Here is a 23,234-nt window from a genome sequence, read left to right as displayed (position 1 = left end):
AAGCCATACATTTTTCAGTGAATTGGGGTCTTGGGAATGATTCTTGTGAGCCCGATTTCTTGCTCGAAAGAAAAGGTTATTGCTGCTGTTGTTGTCATCTTCTCTTGACATTCAGAATGCAAAGGATCTCTTCTCCCTGTTATTCTCCTGGGTCACAGATTGTTAACAGAAAAGGGAAACCCCCACATTTTCTGTGACTGAAGGCACGAAGAGATGTTAGAGCCGACTGTCTCCAAAAGCTCGTTATTAAATCCTGATTGTAGGATTTGGCAGGGTGTGGGGGGAGGGGAGTCTGGCTGTAGTGTGTGAATGGCAAAGTTTCGAGTGGGTGGTTCTCAAGTGGGAAGGTGCAAAGGGAGTGATGATCATGAGAACTTGAAGGAAAGCAGAGCTCTGAAGGCAGGCTCAGTCTGTATCCTGACGGAGTGAAGATAAGGTGGCGGCAGCACAGCTCATGGTGCTTTCCTGGAATACAATCTGCATTTTGACACTCTCTGTTTAAGCACTGCCCATCTGTATGTCATTCAGCCGGAGCCTCTGGGGAGAAAGAGGAGCTGCAGGCACAGAAAGCGGCTGAGAGAGAAAGCAAAGGCACTCCTTTAATAAGGATCTGCTTAAAAACTGCCTGAGAGAAGTGCCACATCTGGAAGCTGAAACTTAAAAGAACTAAGGCGCCACTAAAGCAAGGGGAGGGAGGGCTGATTACAGCAGAAGCCAAAAATAAATGCTAAGGACCTGCAGGATCGCTGCTGGATGTGAGGAGAGGAGATGGCTTTGATCTTGGCCTGGCCCTTGATTTTTCCTATATTCTTCTTCCTGGGATCTTTCTCCTTAAGCTCTGCTTCAACAGAGAGCAACGTTTTTCATTTTGACGCTGAAGGGGGCTCAGCAGTCGGTAGCCAAGAAGACAGCCTCATCAGAGGGAAGCAACAATCTGTAGCTTTTAGAAGTTGGTCGCATTTTGCTGAGGTATAGTAACTCTTCTGTGTGTTGACCTTTCTCCTCCTTTGTATGTTTTTTTCTGTATGATTTTTTAAAAATGTGATGCAATCCACTGGACGTTTTAAAGCAAAACTGTGGCATGTTGAGGATTTCAAAGTATTTCAAGCAAGACTAGAAAATTCATTTTTTCCCCTTCGTAAATATATATCTCCTCTGCCTGCTTTGAATAGGCAGCGGTATTATTATACATTCATGTTAGCTTGCTTGGATTTCATGCAAGAACACCAAAGTAGGCCTGCCCAAAGAGCAATTTCAAGTGGATAAATTTATCAGTTGACTTAAAAAAAAAAAAAACCCTATCATTCTTTTCTTGAGATGTTAAGGCCTTTAGATTTCCAGCAAGTTTTGAAGGGATGAGCTTTATTTGGGGTTTTAAAGGTGTGAGAGAGGGGGTGGGTAAGAGAGAGAGGCGGGGGAGAGAGGAAGGTAGACAGATTGCAGATACAAAGTCTGTAGTGTATTTTAGTGCCTTTTACTGTAATGATGCCCTATGTTGGCATGTGTTAAGTACGTCACATTCATTACAGCATGAAATCATGATACTGTGATGCTGCATTGATCTATGAATGGTGGTGGCCACCTCTCCTGAAAGTTACTCTCCTGTCTAATTTCATAATAGAGGAAAGGTTTATATACTTATGAGAAAGACATTGGTAGCCTGAGACATCTCTGGATTCCCAGCACACTCCTGCCTTCCCCTCAAATCAATAATGTATAAGATGTCCCTGCATGATCATCTCATCCAGCAATCCCTTAGATCCAGTTATGCACATGGAGCTCTCCCAGGGCATCTCAGTTTCAGGTCTATAGAGAAAGGTGCACTCGGCATATACAACAGGATACATGTTCAAGGTTATACACTCCATCAGTGTGAATTAGGAACCCTACATATGCAGACACTCCATATGAACAGACCATTGCAAGTAGGGCTTGGTATTAAGGGACTACGATTTTAAATATGGATGTGACTTCCAGGAGTATTCCCACAACGTGAAACATAACGTGGGAAGCGGCCATAACTACTGTTGATTTCAGTGGTATGTACATGTCTGTAATAGGGTGCAGAATGCAGTCTATACATTATGCAGTCTATGCATTATGCATAATGTAGTCTGTGCATTAAATCTACGTGAAATTACATGCGCAGCTAGAGTTCAATAGGATGTCTAAGTCAATGTGCATAGGACTGGGGCCTTATAAAACAAGTTTCTGAAGAGACCTAGAATGTTTCTAACATCACATAAAATAATGACAATGCTTTAGTGATATAGAAAACCAAGAGGTTACTGGAGGAGATTAGATGGATGGATGGATGGATGGATAGATATTTGTTGTTGTTGTTGTTTGGTGATATGCTTCTTGACATCTTGGATAATTGAGACTGGTTAATTTTGGTTTGGGTGTAATTTACGAATCAGAAAGAAAAATATTGCAAGGTTACACAGAGGTGGGAGCAAAGCATCTCCTGTGTAGGTGATACAGTGTAGAGGGCAAATTAAGACACAGAAGGTCATGGGAAATGAAGGAGTGTGTGTCTTGGCAATAAACCTAGACAATGTGCAGACATTAGCACAGAAATATGAATATCACAGTAATTACATGGTCCAGTTACTAGTGCTAATTACATTAACAGTGTGATCCTATAAATGTCTACTCAGAAGTAAGTACCATTTCAGTTCAGTGGAGCTTACTCTCAGATAAGAGGGTAAAGGATTTTAGACTTAACAGATGAATGCACAGGAGCCTTTAAATGGAAGTTTCAGACAACAGAACAGCTTTGGGTTGACCCCAATACTCAACTAAGGATGAATGTATATACACATGTTTTTGTTCTTATTCTCCCACAGTTAGGATTTCTTCCTAATATGTCCCCACATGCTGACCTGAGTACTTAACCATGTCCACAAAAATTACTCAATGCTTACATTTTTGGACTATGGTTAAATAAAATCATGATACTCCTGAGACAGTGTTGAACCTAACTGTTGTTAATTTGTCATGTCTAGGTGGCAGGATGGGGAGCAGCTTGGGTACAGTCCATAATGTGGGATGTAAATACCCTGTTCATACATTAGTTGGAATTAACCATTAGAAAACAAGATCTCTACCTGTTGTGTGGCGAATCAAGTGTTTGATTTGCAAACTTGGTGTTTGCAGCATAATATAAATGTGCAGTTGTGCACTGGCCACCATAGTGAACCAGCTCATTAACACAAATTCGTAATGCAGCTGCACAATGTGAACCAAAAGAAAAACAAAACAACCACGTGGAACGTATGGTAGCCTGGAACAGTGGACACGTCCCAATCAAAATTCTAGGGAAGAGATAAACATGTGCTTAAATCTTTCCCATAATCAATGGATCTGGTGCTTGTTTAGCTGTGCTAGATTATGCCCAAGGTAGGAGTGGAAAGAGCATGAGAACAGGCCAACTCAGCCCACACAAAACAATCATGATAGCCAAGTTAATTTAAGGTTAATTTAGGATTTTTATCTCTAAACATTTTTATATTGGGTTAGGTTTTACCAGGAACTTTACTTTTCTTTTAAGAAATGCAGCTTAAACCATGCAAACCCTTCTTCCGCCAGCACTTGCAATGATTCAAAAGTATTTTCAATATCCTAGCCTACCTAGAGGCTAAATCAGGGTCAACTTAGTACATATCCACAGGAACTTCATAGCATAGGCAAGCGCTTCATTTCACAGGAAAAAAAGGAACAAAGGGTACAATCCAACAAGAATTAAGCACTTCCCATTTCTATAGGAGATATTTAAGTACATGCTTGATGCTTAATTGTCCCATCAAAGCCAGCGAGACTTGGTTGGATAGTTGGATCTAACTTTGGTTTTGATAGTGAACATAGTTTATTCTTTCAATAGCTAAGTATTTGAATCCTACAGGCTATTATAGCATGAAATGTATCCACAAAGCCTTACTGCATGTACTATCCTTGAATCAATTTCAATTTACAGTAGGAAAATTCTGAGTGGGAAAATTCTGAGTGATTTCTTCAGCGGGGCTTTAAAAAAATATTCCCCTTATGCTGACCAGTTGTGGACTGCATAGAGGTGTATTGCATAGAGATGTAGGCTTTTTCCCATGCACCAGTTTCCCATGGCCAGTTTTAGTAATGTAGGTGTTGTGATGCTGCACCCTACAATAACGTGCCACCTCGTGGTACCCTGTGTGATGATGAACCATCAAACTGCAGGTTGCAGCATCTACCTAGATCCAGGACTGACTCCAACCACCCAGGCTGGCCATTAACGCTTCCTGGAAAGGAAGGAGTATAAGAGGGTTCTACCTGAGCTTTGCCTCAGCAACATTTGGTGTGTTTCTGTATCCTTTGATTGGTCTCTGGTTCTGACTTCTGACTTACTCCTTGATCCTTCCCCCTGGTTTGTCCTTCAGTCCTGATTTGACCTTCAACCTTGACTTCTGGCATGCTTCTTGATCCTACCTCCTGATTTGGCCTTTAGTCATGACAAGTGGCTTTGTCCCTCAGTTCTGATCCCCTGGCACAACTCCTGGCCCACAGCCTATGGCTCAGCCCTGACACTGCTGCTTCACTGGTTATTAACCAGTGAATCAAAAATGTAGAATCGGGGGTTAATCTTGAACTTCGCATATTAAACCTGCAGCCAGAGCTAACCATGTCAGCAAACCCCTTCCAGTCCAGTGTCAGGGGTTGGCATTTTGGGGCACCTGCCAAGGCTGACACTCCAGCAGGGGGGCCTCTGCCAACTCCTGGAGCCTACTGGCCCTACTTTTCCTCTTCCTCACTGTCACTTCCTCTTCTCTAAGCAACTGAGCAGTAGAAAAGCAAGGATAAGTAGCAGCAGCCTTTACTCACTTTGCCCTGCCCCTCTGGGCAGCTGTGTGGGTTGGACCCAAAAGGAAAGGGCAAGCCAATGAGAGTCAGCCATAGTAGCAAGGAGAAGGTGGGCCCATTCAAGGCATCTTGCCAAAGTGCCCCCCAGCCCGCCAGACTGGTGACTTGCATTCATTTTTAAAATGAAACAAATGCACCTCAATTTGTTTTACATTCATTCTAATATAAAACAAACATGAATATGAAAAATGAATGTGGGTGCATTCATTTTCATTTTTCACACTCATTTATTTTACACCTTTGTTTTGTCCAATCTGCCTAATATCTGGCAGGCATGATGCCTTGATCAAATATTACGATGCCTGAAAATGTCATGCCATCTGGATAGAAACACCAAAGTTACTAGAAGAGAGGGTGGGTCTCCACTGAAATCAGTGGGTACAACAAATGTAATTAAAGATAACAAGAAACAAATGTAATTAAAATCAAGATAAAATGAAATGAATGTGGCTTTCAAAGTGAAAACAAAATTATTTTTTCCATTGCATAGCTCTGCACTGAACTGATTAGTTGCTCTCAGCCAAGCTATTCAAGCTACTAAAAAAAGAAAAGAGCAAAAAGTATTTCCATATATGTGAAGAAAGCTATTTTATGGGTTTCATGTTTTTTTTAAAAACTCAGAAATCAGAACCTCCCTATAATATCCTCCTTGATTTATTTCTTAGTCCAAATATTGACTTGGGGCTCTCACTCTTCTAGCAGACATAGACCATTAGTAATGGTTAGCGGTGCCAGATTTTATAAAGGGTAGCTTCATGAGAACCACATAATCAGTTCACAGAACATTCTGAGGTGGACTACAGTATTTGAAAAACCACTTAGGATAATATACCATTATACAGTGGGAAAAGCATATTGAAGACATACACAGGCAATTGTGGCATTTAAACATGTCAGCTTAATGCTATGGAGAATTCCCCCTACAAATTCTTTGGAAGTAGGCATCATGGAAACATAATTAATTTGAAATATCTAATATGAAATTTTAAAAGTAACATATATTTGTTATCTAAGACATGTTGTTCTTTGATTCTGCTGAAAATATGAGCCTTTTTCCAGAAGAGACATGTTAAAGATTAAGGAGCACACTCATTAATGTTCATCAGCTTCTTATATACTTTTTCTTCTTCAGTGTGGTAGTTATTAGCTAATGGTAAATACTGTGGTTTAAATAACCTGTCTTTAAGACAATAAAATAAAATCTAAAGGCGCAATCATATGACCCTATTCAGCATCAGGGGGAAAGAGGATATTTCGGTTTCTGGGATCTGAGGTCAGAGCCAGCTCAGCCAGGGCTCCAACCTTGGTGCCCAGGAACTGCGCTCCCCACCTCCTTGTAGGCAGCCTGGAACTCTCTGCACCAGCTACATCTCCGCGCTCGGAAATGGAGCGCAGACACGGTGAAAGGGGGCGGTCCTGGGGGCGGTCCTGGGGGCGGGGAGGGGAGGAGACCACAGAAGCTGCATTACACTGCTTCCTCTGTGTGTCCCGGCCTTCTTCCCTCCCCCTCCCCCCTCCCAAAGCTGTGAAATTGCCCATCTAAGGAAAATGCAGGGTGACCGGAGCACAGAGGCGAGGGGATATCCCATATCCTGCATGGGATACCTGGAAGCCTCCAACTTCAAAGGCTGCTGACTATCAAGACAGGATTGTGCCCTATGAAGACAGGATTGTGCCCTATCAAGACAGGATTGTGTAGTGGTGATGCCTCTGGCAGTGACTGGCTGAGTTGCTCTAATGTAATGGAATGTTTACAAAAGTTCTTGCTGGTGAGAAAGAATGTGACAGAGAACGACAATATCTCGCACAGAAACACATTTCACATGATGCTACACACACACACACAGACAAAGATGTGCATAAACCCAAGTAGAATAAAAGTGTACAGCAGTCTGCACAATCATAGTGAAGGAGAAGGGGAATGACACAGAATGATGGACCTCATCAGGGACATATTCCTTCCTGTACATTCCCTCTATAGTGATGGCAGTAAGAGAATACTTTTTCAGTAAGTGGAAGTGACGTCTTAACTCTTAGCTCTTTGACATGGTGCCATGGGCCCATGGACATGTCTCTTCCCCCCACCCCACCCCACCCCACCCCACCCCCAGGCTCTCTGCCCCTCCTGGTTTTAATTTTATTTCTTCATTTTTAAACTTAATTGTTTTTTAGCCGGGAGGCTGGTGTGCTGCAAGGCAAAGTGCTACCCTCCTGCACCTTGTTTATTTGGGTTCAAAAGAGTGGTTTTGTGTTTTGGAGCTCAAGCCCCACCTCTGCCTTCTACTTTCTTGACCAAGAAAGTAGAAGGCAGATCTACTTTCACTTTTCTTTTAGTCTCACCCATTTGGTGTCTGGGAATGGGTGTTTTGTGACTGGCCATGCCTACCTTGACAGCCATTTTGTGAGAGCACCTGTGACACTCTCTCAAAATCCCAAATATGCCCACTGACCCAAATGGGTTGGGGACCCCTGTTTTAACTAATCCCCCAGTGCTAACTGCTGACACATAAGCTGATAAATATGATCCTTTCTCAAGCTTCCTCTCTCAAGCAGACTAAATGGCACTGCTGCTCATTCTCCTCATATATGTTCCTCACTTGTCTAACCTTTAACAAAAGAGTGGAGGCTGGTGGCTCCGATTTTGGTGGGGCTGTGAATCCACTCTGGGTTTTAGTCAGAACCAGCCAGAAGTATAGAGGAACTAACTAAAGTGCTGAACCCTATCCCCAAAATAGGTTCAGCACTTTGGATAGCCCCTTTAGAGTTCCGGCTGTTTCTGACTAAAACCCAGAATGAATTCACAGCCCCACCGAAATCGGAGCCACCAGCCTCCACTGTAAACATATATTAAATGACCCAGCCAAGAGTGACAGCCATCTTCTGCACCATTCCTACTCCTCACTGTGCTATAGTACCACCCCATACCACCCCCTGAGCAGAAAGAATTCACCAAACTGGAGCCAAGCCCACTGCTTCTGCCACCTGCCTCTGAACCACCAAGGCCCAAGAACACTCCACTGCTGCTGAGAACGGCCACCTCAAAGCGTGCCGTTCTAAGTCTGTCAGGAGGACTGAGCCATAGGCAGCAGCCTGAGACAAGACAGGAACCATCAATGGTTCAGAATCAAAGGGGGGCAGTTCATCATCATCATTTCTATAATGCCCAATAGCGGAGGCTCTCTGGACAGTTCACAACAAGTCACCACAAAAATACAAAAACGACAACATTACAAACATCACAATACAACATTATAATAAAACATGGTCTAGGAAATTTTAAGGTACAACATTTAAAACAAATAAATAACTAAAAACGGTTTCAGAAAACAATGTGAATAACGGACCTGTTCAAAACAGGTGATATGAGAGCCCCAGCATATGCCATTAAATGCCTGGGAGTAGAGGGCAGTCTTAACCTGGCACCAGAAAGGTGAGTGTTGGTGCCAGGTGGGCGTCAGTAGTCAGGACCAATGGACAAACCAGGAAGCAGGATCAAGCAGCAAGTCAGAAGTCAGCACCAGAGAACAAGCAAAGGATACAGGAACACACCAAAGCTTGGGAAGACCATGTTGCTTGGGTAAGTCTCAACTGGAACAGGAACACTCTTATACCCATTCCTGTCCAGAAGGATCCAATACACCCATTCTGGATGGGCAGGGTCAGTCCAGGGGCTGAGAACATTTGCAATTTGGTGGTTGTCATGGTTCAACTTATGACCTGGATCCCCTGAGCAACTCTTTAAGGATCTCTTGCCTCCTTAAGTATCCCATCTTCCTTCTTTTAAACTTCCCCTTCTCAATAATGTGGGTTTTCAGCTGCAGGTGTGGGGTGATTGACACTCTAGACACAGGGTTTGACCACAACAGTTTACCGGTAAATTAAAGCAAGCAAATTACAACTAAAGGTGTTCACACAATAGAGCTGAGTGATGCAAAAGGCATTAAGAGAAAATAAAAGTTGCAAAATGCAAGTTCCTTTACTCTAACTGTACTTAGACTTCTCCAGGCTGATTCTCTCTGCTCCCTCTTAAGGCTCTGGTCTCATCGACTGCTCTTATTGGCTCTCTTGCTCTCTTTATATACTCTCCTCCCTCAAAACCGAAAGTACGGCTTCAAACCTGAAGAAATGAAACTTAACTGGGGAAATGAAACTGAAACTTAACCAGGAAAACAACGCTATTCCTCTCAGGGATATCCCCCCTCCCCCAAAATAAAAACCCAGGCCTCTAGCCCTGGCCATTTTTCCCTTTGCCTCTGTAGGCCTCAAACTTTCACAGTAGCTCACAACACAAGGCAACTGCAGACAGGTCCAAAGGCTTTTAGTTTGACTCCCAGCAGCTCCTGACACTGGGAAAGCAAGTCTAGACGCAAACTGCCTGCCTTGCCTCTCCATGCAGCATTGATATGGCAGTGGGGAGGTGCAGTAGGTTGCCATGGAATCGGAGTGATCTCAGTGATGGCAGCAGTGAGACACTCTTGGCAGTAGGCGTTCTGAGGGCTGCAGTTCAGGAGGAGACCAGAGTTTGCTCCCTCAACATTCAGCCAGTCTTCCCTTGACAATGGTTCAGAGGAGCTCCAAAGAGAAAGTGGGGTGGTATTCACTGCCACACCAGCACAGGAGTTCTCGGACTGTGGAGAGACGGTAGGTAGGGGTCATTTAAAAATCCACAAGCCCACCCCAAACACCTACTTCTAATGTAAACCCAATTACAGAGGGTCAAATTATTTCGGCAAACACATGGTTCCTTTCATCCCATCTTTCCAAGAATGCAGGGATGAAGGGCATTTATCAGAGATGGAGGACATTTCCTGAACCTGCCAAGTGATGCTCTCTGCAAATACCACCTCCCTGAGGTCATGTTGCCCCTGCCCCCACCTCACTGCAGCCAGGCTCATTGCTGATTTTGGAGCCCAGTTGAAGAAAATCCTTTTTTTTAACTGACTTGGGTGAGGGAGCATTTGCAGGGCAGAATTAGCAGGTGGGAGAAAGATTAAGGACTCCTTTTCCACCTGGCAGTTGCCCCCTGCAACCAACCCTCTCCATCATTAGAGTTACAAAGGAAAAATGCAGTTGGGAACTCCATATTTCCCTCATAATATCTAGACTCTAGTAACTTGCTGTGACCTAGAAAAAAGGTCCCTGCTGTTTTCTGTAGCCCACAGGTAGTATGTTACTTACTTGTCTTAATGGACACATCCAGCACGTGGTACATAATTCAGGTTTACTGCAGGATGGGAATTTCCATTAACTGCTGGCATTATTTTTCCTTATTCTGAGAAATTGACTTGCGTGGAGAGGAAGTTATATTACAGATGTTTGAAACTGTAACTTACAATTCACATCACTGTTATATTACAGATGTTTGAAACTGTAACTTACAATTCACATTTAATGGAAATCAGCTGCCAAAGTACAAGCTGCCAGCGCTAAACTTCTTAAATCATGGGAAATTGGGAAGAAAAAGAAATTAGCACGCCAAAGAGTATGACCTAACCATCTTTGTCATGTGTTATGATAGCATTTTAGGAAAGGCACTGTAAAAAGACTGATAGTCTAGAGGCAGCAGAGGTAATTGCTTTATTGTAACAAACACCCGAAAGTAATCCTAAGAATTAGGCTGCATGACTGGGTCCTTTCACTGGAAGACCTACAGTGCTGGTATTACAATCTGATTCATACATAAAACCTTTAGAATTAGAAGCACTAATCTGTGAGACTATCTAAGCCTATACAGACTAAAAAAAAGGGTTATCACCTGCCACCCCTTCCCTGCAACTGGTCGCAATGCATGGGAATTTACATACATTGCTTTCTATGTCAAAAATAGCTGTGTGGTAAATATTCACCTGGTTTGGTTTTGGGGGTGAAAATAGTGCTTTTGGAAGACCCAAAATATATTCCCCCAAACTCCCTACCGCTGAGAATTCTTTTTTGCACCTGTTCACAGCCATTGTGTCCCCAATCTACTGCTGCTGCTTTGGTAGTATTTCAACCCTTCTTGGGGCTTCCTTCTCCTTCAGGGCATGATCTCAGCCAATCAAGAGTTCACATAGTGAACACAGTGACATCACAATGCTGTTGTCAATCAGATTTCTCATGGTCAATCAGATTTCCCATGGAGGGCAAGCAAAGCTAATTTAGAGTGAGGGTAATGTTTCCTTCACCAGTTATATAGGTGAACCTAGCCAAAAAAGCAGAATGGCTGGAGGAATAAGATCAGAATAGGAAGCAGATGAAGCAGGAGTGAGGAGGACAGGGGAGAGAGAAATAACAGCCAAGGAAGCCTGAAGGGAGGAAAAAATTGCACAGGACCTAGGAGCAAAAGGGCCTGGTGGGAAATTAAGGCAAAAGGGTCAGGAGCAATCAGGAAGGCAGCTAGAGTTGAGCAGGGCCAGCCCAAGATATTTTGCTGACTGAGGTGAAAGGCAAGAGAACTTCCCCACCCTCAAATAATGTCCTCCACCACACCTGAGGGTAGAGACTAACTAAGGGGTCTCCAGGCAGGCCATGTGACACACACAGTTCTGCCTTCCAACACCTCACTGCCCCTCCCCACCACTCCACGCAGCGTTTGTCACCTGAAGCAGATGCCTCAATCTGCCTAACAGTAGGGCCAGCCCCAGTCCTGAGGCCAGAGTAGCTGGGGGGGAGGGGGGGCAAGGAGGAAGACCTGGGCCAGATCTACATTAATGTCATATTGATACAATCCCATCATGGTGATACTATTTCCTTCTTGCACATTTATACCTCATACCACACACAATGACATATGTTGAGGTATTTTGGATAGTACAGAATAGACACTACAAAAGCAGTATCTGGAATATGTAATGCGCCTCAACGGTTATCAGTTGCACTTCAATACTGATAAAAAGGAGTAGTGCAGATCTAGCCCAAGTTACCTGCATTCCACCTATTGATTTGCAACCAGGGCTGGATCTACACTTACCACCATTTTTCGCTTCCAATGAGGTTTCACCACTCGCCTTTCGCACTACGCAGTAGCCGCCTCAAATTGGAACCGGAATTTCCCACTTCCGTGCTCCCACTTTCAATACCCTAATATCCCGGTATTTCCCCTTAATGTGCTCTGATTCTCTGCCTTCGCTACCGTATCCGGTCGTAGTCCCCTCCCCCGCCTGTCCATATACGGCAGTGTTTGTAGTTCCCTCCTGTCCAATCACAGCTCTCGACGGCCTCATGTCTTCTTCCAGCTACTAATCTCATAGCTTCCTCAGCAGCCCCCACTTCCTCAGCAACAAGCAAAGGGCTGGATGTACACGCGCTTGTCTGATCACGAAAGCTAAGCGGGGTCAGCCCTGGTCAGTAGTTGGATGGGCGACTGCCTGGGAATCAGGCTTCTTCCTGCACTGAGCAGGGGGTTGTTCTATCCCATCAAATGAGACTAAGTTTTACCCCCTCCTATCCCCCGCTCCAGATGTTTTTTTTTAAATTAAGGTGTTATCCTCGCAGAATCGGGGCTTCTCTGCCATGTTTTTTTTTCTAATTGAGGCATGATCTTCGAAGTTTCGAAGATCAGACAAGCACACGCAGGAAAATAGCACAGCGCTTGAGTGTGAACCGAGCTCGCACATTCGATGAAGCACTGCAACGGGGAAAATGGGTGAGTGTGAATAATCACGTTTTAATGCGAGAGCATTTAACCCGACGGGACACCGAATTCATTGTGGTGGCGGGCTCAATGTAGATCGGCCCCAGATGAGTTTCTGTTACAGATCTGTAATTACATTAAATATGCTATTGCCTGTAAGTGTCTACCTGTCATTTAAAATATTGTTTCTTTTATTTCATATCAAAGCTTCTGGACATCTAAGGAATAATGTATTTAATTAAATACAAACTGCCCAACTGTCATTTTCTATCCAGTATTGCCCTGTGAATTGGTGTGAGGAAAAAATTACATGTAGTGCATATTTCATTGGAACAGCATCTGAAACAAGGAGATAAAAGGAATTAAATAAGTTCTTAGGCAGACATGATTTATATTCAAGAAAACTTGCAGAGAGCAACAATGTGTGTGTTTTTTCCTTTGTGGGAAAGAATGCCTTTTAAGCTAAGGCTTTGTCTATCCGACTGTATATGGAAAATATGAGTGTGCACTTTTATAGAGAATGCCTAACTGTGAAATGTTTATACTGGAATCAACCCCATCTCTACATCAAACTCCGCTGCTGAATGGTATTTTGTTTTGCATTTGGACTGAGAAAGGGGTAACCATGTGGAAGCATCTGCAACAGAAGAAAACTAGATTTGAACACAGTAATAGATTAGATATTCTACTTTAAAAACACACGCTTCCCACTCTTTTTCCTCAACTCTTATTCAGCTGTATTAATTCAGCTGCTGTGGCACCCTCAGTGATGAGAATACAGATGTTTACTCAGGATACAGACAGAAATCATCAATCCACACTTAATTAATTTGAATAAATGCAAGCTATGTACTATTTTGCACTCCCCACATTCCCAAACAGGAGGAGGTTTCAGGAACTATTTTTTACAGAAGCTCTGTTCTCATGTCCAATATGAGCAGAGTCATTGAACGGGCTGCAGAGGAAATAGGATTGTGGTGGCAGGCCCTGGCCCTGTTCTTCACATGTTTATCAGCTCTTTTGCGCAGTCTATGAACATAACGGCAGTACACACAGCTGAAACCCGGTTTTTGTAGCATCCGAGATTGCACAAACACGGCTTTGTGCATACAGATTGTGTATGCATGTAGGCCCTGTGCAGAAGAGCTGACAAAGGCATGGGAGTTGGGGATGGGGTCTGCTGCTGTGATCCTACTGCCCCCTCATTGCACCCAGTGTACCCACGCTGGTTGTGTGAACAGAGCAAGGGTCATTTTCCTTGGAAACAAGTTGAGGATGGAGAAGCAGAGAAGTGCCCATATATACACAGTGCTACTCTGCAGTGTCATCCCCCACCTGGCCACCTCAAATCTAGCAGAAAGCCTTGGTGCTTCCCAATGGTCCTTCTTGCCAACTAGCTACAAAAACCCAGATGTTACTGGCTAGATTCAAATTGATAAACTGTTTTACTCCGGCCCAAACCCAACCAGCTGAAATGTGTGACTCTTACTTGGTTTCACCCATTCCACTCTGTTGAAATTAATTTCAAGGTTTCCATTGATCAAATCTAAGAGTCTTCTCCCATCTTTGTCCTTCTTGACTTGTCTGCCACCTTTATTCTCCTCCTTGTGACACTTTTGTGATACTGTTGTAAGACTATTCAGTTTCAGTTTTAAGTTTATTGTACTAGCCAAGGGCCATGACAAGTACATTAAAAATATACAAGAGTACAGAGATTTCAGACATTACAAATTATAATTGTTTGTTTCTATATCTGTGAAACAGTCATAATTTTCAGCATAATATAGACATTGTGGGAATGGCCTTTTTACATAAAATGCTGGCTGACAGAGGAGTCCTATAGACATCTGCTCAAACATACACCCCATTGCGTTCAATGGGACTTACTCCCAGTTAAGCACACATAGGAGTGCAGCCTTATTTATATTTGTGTTTTCAGAACTGGATCCAATGCAATCTACTCTGCGGTGGGGGAAGAATCTCTAGGGAAAAAAGAGACTAGCCTGATAATAATAAAAAGGCAAAAAATAGGACTTCTCAGATGATGAGTCAATCAAAAACAATTTCACTGTGTCAGAAAAATGAAGTTTGAAAAGTTAAATGACATTCAAGCCCCTTTCATCAACAAGGAAACCTCCAGTTTAGACAGAACTGAAAGGTAACCTATGCATAACAAATGTGATTTGCCCGAAACAAAACTGTGAGAAGGTGAAGACTGAGTTAATGCTTCACCACACAGAGCGATGAGGCCTTCCTATAGCTAATGGACCATAACAACACACAAGCTACATCACTGCCGTGGGTGGTTTAGTAACAAGTCATTGCTTTATGGGTCAATCTTTGGTGTCTGTTGCCTTACAGGAGTTTTTCTCTCTTTCCTTAGCAGTCCTAAGGGGCTTCATTGCACTTAAGGTCATTGTGAGCATAGCCCTTCCAAGCAGTACAAATACATTAAATTCACTACAATAGTTGTGTCAAGTAATAGGGACAAATAATCTTTTAACAAGATTGCATAAAAACTGCAGAAATAAACAAGCTATTATTTAAAGGGAATGAAGGTCTTGTAGAAGTAATAAGAGTATTTCAAAAGAATACCTTATAAGCATGAATTTCAACAGGCTCTCCTTTCTGCATTGTATGGACTGATAGGTGTAGGCATGGCTTGAGATCATTTATATTCTACAACTTTCAGCATTACACATTTCTTTTGTCCTTTACAATCTTTTATTATTTCCTTGGTTAACTGGACTATAAGGCTGGATTAACTGGATAAGTCTATGTATCTTTTATTTTGGTGCCCAAAACAAGACTACACACAGAAATTGACAGAATGAGTGAATGAAGAATGCATCCAGTTCTTAATAAACTACAAGAAATCCCCTTTCCTTTGGGACAGGATGTAAGATAACTGCTCGTGTCATTTTATTTCCACAGGTTATGGTTCCGTAGCATTCTTTCCCAAATCTTTAACGAATCTGTATTGTTTTACCCACACTCTCAGCGACATGAAAAACACAATGTTCTCTGGAGTAACAAATCACATAATTACGGCTCTGGAAAAGCTAACTTTTGCCTCAGAATTCCACAGTGCAAAAGCTAGAATTTACCTCTGTTTTAACTGCCATTGAGAAAGCTATACAGTAGCTATTGAAGGGTAAGATTTCTAACAGGGTAGGCTCTGTAGGGCCTTTGGGCACCAGTGCACCCTCTGACACCTTTCTTGGTGTCCTCTAAAGTGTCCTATCCCTCTCACTTTTTATTTTTATTTTATTTTTTAAATAACAAAATTTCTTTCTGACAGCTGAGGTCACTTCAAAGCAAAGTGAGGGCCTCTAGCTGCTCCCATCTTCTTTTCCCATGAATGCCCCTGGGCCACATGTGGGGTTTAGAGACATTCTTAGGCAATGAAGATGGCAGGTGTCTGCAGGGCAATGCTTTCCTCTGCAGTGCATCCCATTTTGTGGTGGTGCCCAGGACAGCTTAACAAATTGCCAAATGGACCCAAAAAGTTTGCCTCCTCCCACTCTAGCCTAAAAGGAAACACACATGTTGCTTATCAAAAGCCCTGAGAAAATCTTCATTTCCTGAATATATGGAAGAGAGATCAGAAACATGCTCAATGGTCCTGCCCTTGACCTCCATGTGTTCAAGGTATCATTTGCACAGGAACCTATGCCCCTATGCCAGAACATCCATAGGCTCCCTGTCTATGAGTTCTACCCTGAACAAAATTGAGTGTAAAGATCAGGCATCAGTGCCTATACACATTTGGTATATGCATGTAGGCTCCTATGCAAAACAACAACACAAACATGTGGAGAGCAGAAGCAGAGCCAATCCTCTCTCTCCAAATTTGCACAGGGCGTACCTGATTCCGTGGTCTATTCCATATAGCACATAGAACCAACTTTAGAATGTGATTACAAAAATAGATGGATCATGCCTGTCAGCCCTGCCTTTTTCTGACAAAAGTTCTGAGCTTTTAAAAGTTACCTGACATACAGAAATTCAACAGGTGCAGCTTTTCTCAGCCTGGAGATGGAATAGCTGCAGTTTTGAATTTTTATCTTCCACAGAACTTTTAAGAGTAAGGACTTTCCATCAAGGAAAAGTTGGCAACGATAGGGTCATCTCCTGTGCCTACTTTCCTTGCCGCATGTGCTGAAAACATCTAGCTATTTCAGTAGACCAGCCGATGAGGACAGTAAGTATTTAGGTTGCTGCCAGTGCTCTGATGTGCAACATCTTTGTGGTTGTAACACATGTTAGGCATAACAATGGGGATGAAGAAAAGGGAGACATCTACCAGGGTACTTATTCAGCCATATGAGAAGGTGGTCGCAGACCCTGAGATGAAAGGCTGGGTGGAAATTAGCTTATGGGAGAGGGAGTGAGGGGAATAGAGTACATTGTGAGCCAAAGCGAGAGTGGCTGAGATGTGTGCATGACTAGCAGCAGTAGCAGAAGGGGAGTGCCATTTTTGAATGTGCAATGGCCATACATATGGTTTTCTTTCTGAGAGGAGAGGAGGAGGAGATGCAAGGATCTTGAAATTCAAGCCACAGAATGAGGAAATAGCAGGACAGTTATGAGTAGCTATTACGGTGCTTACTGTTTTGCCAAAAGTTTCCCATCAATCTTCAGAAGAACTGAGACTTTGTGTCTGTGCTTGCAAAATTGCACTGTTGGACGCCGTGTACTATTTGGAATTTGAGACAGCTGCAGCTTTGGTCAACGGCAAGGCATCCGTGAGAGCACGCTTGTGGCACAAGCAATTCCTGTGCTGTCACTGCTGCTATGAACACTCTTTCTTTTGGCAAGTGATATTTGGTGCCATCCAGAGCATGAGAGAAGCATTTGTGCTTGTTCGGCCTGATTAAACCAATGGCTTTCAGTTGATACCACACCAAATACTTTGGATGCATTCACTGAATTTAGACTGAAGATTGTATGATGGCTGCTTACCATCTTCTCAGTGGAATGAGAAAGGTGGAGGGAAGTAAGGCTGTTCTCTCAGCCCCACTGACTTAAATCTGGCCATGTAATCACACCTCCTGACAATCCTCCATGGACTAGGTTTTGACTTCTATGGCAGAAAGGCACATGCCTGTGTGGGCAATCAGGTTCAGGCCACTAAAGTGTCAGGAAAAGCTTCAGTTCATGTTGGATGCTGAAATCTCCATTACTGGATGGATTTGCACTAGAACATCAGGAAATGTATTAACGGCCATATGGAAAATCTGATTTCCCACAGTCATTGTGGATGGTGCTGATAAGATTGATGCAGTGCTGGTTATCCCTGGTGGCAGATGGATGCAGTTAGTTCCTCCCAGATCCCCAATACCATGCCTTGATGGGACTGCTGGTTACTCATGTACAGTATGGCAAAGCTGGCCAAATCTTGTTTGCAACCATTTACAAACCGATAAGTCCCCTGAACAAAGCCACCAATAAGATTATACATATTTCCCCAATGAGATGGGAGGTACCAAAGTCCTCAAAATGTGAAGTTGGTGAGATATTGGGTCATATCCAATTTTAGTCCTATGTAGAGTGTACCCATTCAGAGGAATGAGGCTTAACTTAGTCATGACTAGCTTAAGTCCCATTCATTTCAGTGGGTTTACTCTAAGTAAAAGTAACATTGGATACTACCCATTGTTGTAATCATCCAGATATTTTGTCCAAGATCAGACAATGTGAATTAATGCCCTACTTGTCATGGCTCCTGGAGGAAGGATCTATTAGAAGTAAACTGTTCCTAACATTGACAAGGGCAAGAAAGAATTTTAAAGGTACTTTCAAGGCCATAGTTGGGAAGAGATACAATGGGTGATCTGAAGAAGAAATTGGATGATGGCAAGGTGTTATGATCATCTCATAATGGGATGCCAGTAACTGGTCCCACACAGCTTTCCCCAATCTGGTGTCCTCCAGATGTTTTGGATATCAACTCCCATCAGCCCCAGCCAGCACGGTCAATGGACAGGAATTCTGGGAGTTGTAGTACAAACTGTCTGAAGCCTACCAGGTTGGGGAAGTCTGCCTCGTACAGAGCACTGAAAGGCATTTTGTGCACCACACCTTCTTAATCTAATGCTGATCAGTGATGTACACTGTGATGCCCAATACACACTAAGGATTCACAGTGATCTGCACTATGGCCATTGTAGTTCAAAAGTGAGTGCCCCTTACATGTGCTTTCTATCTGCGAGACTCATTTCAGGCCATGGCAGTTCAAACGTGATGTGGTAAGGAATTTCTTCATAAAAGTTGTCCTAGCATTAAAGATAAGCATGTTGATAAATCATATGCTAATGGAATTAGCTGATTAATTTAGACCAGATGTTGAGGCATGGGATGAAGAAGAGAGGATCATGCTTAAGAAGAGAACACCCTTTGCAAACCAGGGCAAAAGCAGAAGGCTAACGAATAGAACAGCAGAAGCATTTCGAGGAAGAGGGTGAACATTTAGTTCACATTTAGCTTTCTGGGAGCTTGGCTACTCAGACCCTATAAAGAAGCCCATTCTGAGAATCTGCCAAATGGTTGTGGAACTGATTATTTCCAATATCCATCAGGCGGCCATGGGAGAAATCAGATGGCAACAGCAATACACTGAAGAGCAGTGAGAGGTGAATAAACTGAGTAGTGGATGTTGAGTCTAGAGTGACAGACAAAGTAATCAGGCACAGGGGCAAGTCCATCAGCATATTTAGGTGGATGCTAAAGAGGGACTTTGGTGGCTGCTGAGTCCTGCCTGAAAGCTGTAATAATTGGAACATGGACTGGACAATGTCCAAATCATATTGTTTGCCTTAACAAAAGTTGGTAACAAGCTTATCTTGATTGCTGAATCAAGAGTCCGTCCCAATGAACCATAGAATCTTAATTTTAGCTCTGTTGATAAGAGATCATATGCTTTGCTCTACAGGTTCGGTATCTAGAATTATGTAATACTCGGCCCCGATGTTGTTATGTTCTCTGGTTCATACACTCTGAAACTGGAAACTGTGTGTGCATAATTTAGATTGTTCACTTGAATTTTTTCATAGATTGGGCTTTCTTCCATCCATACTTGGATATAATTAGTACATTTTTTTTAACAAAGGAGCTTTGCAGGATGCCCTTTGGCACAACCTTCTCACTTTGAGCAGTATGTTGTCATGAATTCAGGCTGGCATTTTAGTACTGCTTTATTATCTTCATTTTAAATTTGATCAATTACTACATTATCGATGGCACTGGGATCACCACAAGGTGATTTTGCCATGAGGAGGATGAGAAGCCTGATTTGAAAGTTTAAATGAGAACTGCTCATGCAGAACTCACAATAAACAAAGGATTTCATCTCTTACAGTACCATGATGCAATGTATAACACAGCCAAAGTTTAAAGCCCTTTTCAAGAACAAAAAGGGATGGGAGGGATTTTTGTAAGTGCCTGTAGGAAGGAAACGTGCTTGGCTTGTGATTTTGTTTGAAAGAACCAGAGAAAAAGTATCTAACAAGTTAGTTCTGTTACCATAAAAGTAGATGAGTAGAGTGGAAAGCCCTTCTCTCGGCAAAGCCTCCAGCTTTCCAACAAAATGGAAAGCAGCTGTTCTTCCTTCTTTCTTCAGACAGCTTTAGTCACTGAGAGCCCTGGACCAACTGGGGAGAATTTCTGCTGGTGAAGAATCAGCACACAGTAATTTTTAGGGTTCATTCATACCAGGTTTTCACTTGACAGTAAAGCCCCACTTGGTAAAGTGTTTGGTCCTGCCACACACCTGTGAGAATGTCACATGTGTGAGAACGGGCAGGGATTACATGCCATTGGCTCCTGGGTGGCTGTGTTCATCCTTAACCTCTGACTAAGGTCTTGTCTGAGATTATTATTTGTTTCCCTTTCGTTGTTGCACCAAGAGGTAATTGAAGCATATACTCTGATCCCTTCACTCATGGGAAAATTACACAACATGTTAAATATGTGTGCAGCTGATCCTCACTTTCTTTTTTACCTCTAAATAAGCATGTGGACCCCTGATTCAGATCAGGACCACCATGTAGGGGAAGTTAAAACCTTCCCACCCAGCCACTTTCCCCCCTACATTCCCTTTCCCCACTCAGGAGCTAAAAAAGGAGGAGGGGACATTTAGGGCAGAAAGCAGCTGGATGGGAAGGGTCCTGATCTGGACTGGGGACCTATGATCTTATCTGGAGGTTAAAGAAAAGAAATGGAACTGCACACTATGTATTCAACACAGTGTGCAGTTTAGCCCTTACTCTTATTACATTGGATGGTGCCTATCAATCTATAAGTACAAGATGGGTTTCGAAGAGGCAGAGGAACTAGTGATCAAATCGCCAACATTCGCTGAATCATGGAGAAAGCAAGAGAATTCCAGAAAAACGTCTCTTTCTGCTTCATTGACTACGCTAAAGCCTTTGATTGTGTGGAACACAACAAACTGTGGCAAATTCTTAAAGAGATGGGAGTACCAGACCACCTTACCTGTCTCCTGAGAAACCTGTACGAGGGTCAAGAAGCAACAGTAAGAACCAGACATGGAACAACCAATTGGTTCAAAATTGGGAAAGGAGTACGACAAGGCTGCATATTGTCACCCTGCTTATTTAACTTATATGCAGAGTACATCATGAGAAACGCCAGGTTGGATGAATCACAGGTCGGAATTAAGATTGCCGGGAGAATTATCAACAACCTCAGATACGCAGACGATACCACCCTAATGGCAGAAAGTGAAGAGGATCTCAAGAGCCTCTTGTTGAGGTTGAAAGAGGAGAGTGCAAAAGCTGGTTTGAAACTTAACATTAAAAAAACGAAGATCATGGCATCTGGCCCCATCACTTCCTGGCATATAGAAGGGGAAGAAATGGAAGCAGTGACAGATTTTATTTCCTTGGGCTCCAAGATCACTGCAGACAGTGACGGTAGCCATGAAATTAAAAGACGCTTGCTCCTTGGGAGGAAAGCTATGACAAACCTAGACAGCATAGTAAGAAGCAGAGACATCACCTTGCTGACAAAGGTCCGTATAATCAAAGCTATGGTTTTTCCAGTAGTAACGTATGGCTGTGAGAGCTGGACTATAAGGAAGGCTGAGTGCCGAAGAATTGATGCTTTCGAACTGTGGTGCTGGAGAAGACTCTTACGAGTTCCCTGGACTGCAAGGAGGTCAAATCAGTCCATCCTAAAGGAAATCAACCCTGAGTGCTCATTGGAAGGACAGATACTGAAGCTCCAATATTTTGGCCACCTAATGCGAAGAGAAAACTCCCTGGAAAAGACCCTGATGCTGGGAAAGACTGAAGGCCAAAGGAGAAGGGGACGGCAGAGGATGAGATGGCTAGATAGCATCACGGATGCAATGAATATGGACTTGAGCACGCTCCAGGAGAGAGCGCAGGAAAGGAAGGCCTGGCGTGCTATGGTCCCTGGGGTCACGAAGAGTCAGACACGACTGAACGACTGAACAACAATCTATATAGATTTACAACATCCTAAACTTTTTTAGTCCAGAATCCTATGAATGACTCCATTTTCCTGTATACTTATTCTCCTATTTTCTCCCTTCCCTAATTCTTACCAGATTTGTCTACTTGATCATATAAAGTTTCTATCATAAACCATACCTCACTTTTTTTTTTTTACTTAATTCATTGTTCGGGTGATCTTCCAGTTATAAGAGATAGCCATGCAGACAGGTATTACTACACGCACAACCATTGTGATGTCTTCTTTATTAAATATTTCCCTAACACAACAAAATAAGATGGGTCTAATGGTATGTCATATCCTCTCATGTCCTTGATTTCTTTTAAGATTTCTATCCAGTAACTTTTATTTTAGAGGCAAGTCCATAAGGTGTGATATTTACCTACTCTTCCCAAACTACACCTCCTACATTTATGTTCTGTTACAGGATAAATTCTATTCAATTTCAAGGGGGCCAAATATCATCTACAAATCAACTTGTAAAACATTTCTTTGAAATTCATACAAATGGTTCACTTGTAGTAATAAGTGTATGTCCATAGTCATACTTCTAGTGGTAGGCTCCTAGAAAAATCCCTTTCCCATTTAATCTGATTTTGATTTCCTGTTAACTCTGTTCTAACAATCATTTTAGATATCCTGCATAATATCCTCTTGGACTTGGTGGAATCAACGAATCATAGAATAGTAGAGTTGGAAGGGGCCTATAAGACCATCAAGTTCAACTCCCTGCTCAGTGCAGGAATTCAAGTCAGAGCATCCCTGACAGATGGCTGTCCAGCTTCATCTTGAATGCCTCCAGTGTGGGACAGCCCACTATTTCCCTAGGTAAACATATACAACATACCATAGGAATAAAAATTATATATGTTTATTGTAGAATACTATAGGTTGTTGGTATTTATTATTTTGTGGAAATTTAGATACAGTACTGTTATGTTATTGTATTACTGATAATATTAATAAATAATTTTTAAAAAGAAACAAGCCTGTTTTTAGTTTTATTAATATTATATACTGTTCAATTTACAAAGAGCTCAGAGCAAGATACATTGTGTAAGATTCCTAGTCACCCATGCAGACAGGTTGCAAAGCCAGGCTTGCTTAGCTTCAAGAGTAGGATTTTGTCATATGCCCATAGGCCTTCAGGTTTAGCACCAATAGACCTTTTGACAATGTGATTTTAAGAATATCTGTAGTACTTTGGAATTGATGTTTGTAAAGC

General features: G+C 42.6%; 1 protein-coding gene across 1 annotated transcript in view; it reads left to right on the top strand.

Annotated features, from left to right (window-relative positions):
* Positions 1-360: 360 nt before the first annotated feature.
* Positions 361-23,234, top strand: part of LAMA4 (laminin subunit alpha 4) — a 131,123-nt gene continuing 108,249 nt past the window's right edge. The window contains exon 1 of the mRNA XM_084827324.1: positions 361-969. Within this exon, the coding sequence (XP_084683450.1) occupies positions 769-969 (201 nt within the window). The 5' untranslated portion in view covers positions 361-768. The remainder of the gene's footprint in view (positions 970-23,234) is intronic.

Source organism: Heloderma suspectum, chromosome 1 (genome assembly GCF_057233095.1).
Source record: "Heloderma suspectum isolate Gila_16-S chromosome 1, 16-S_ref, whole genome shotgun sequence".
NCBI lineage: Eukaryota > Metazoa > Chordata > Lepidosauria > Squamata > Helodermatidae > Heloderma > Heloderma suspectum.
This window is presented reverse-complemented; position numbering and strand designations above follow the sequence as displayed.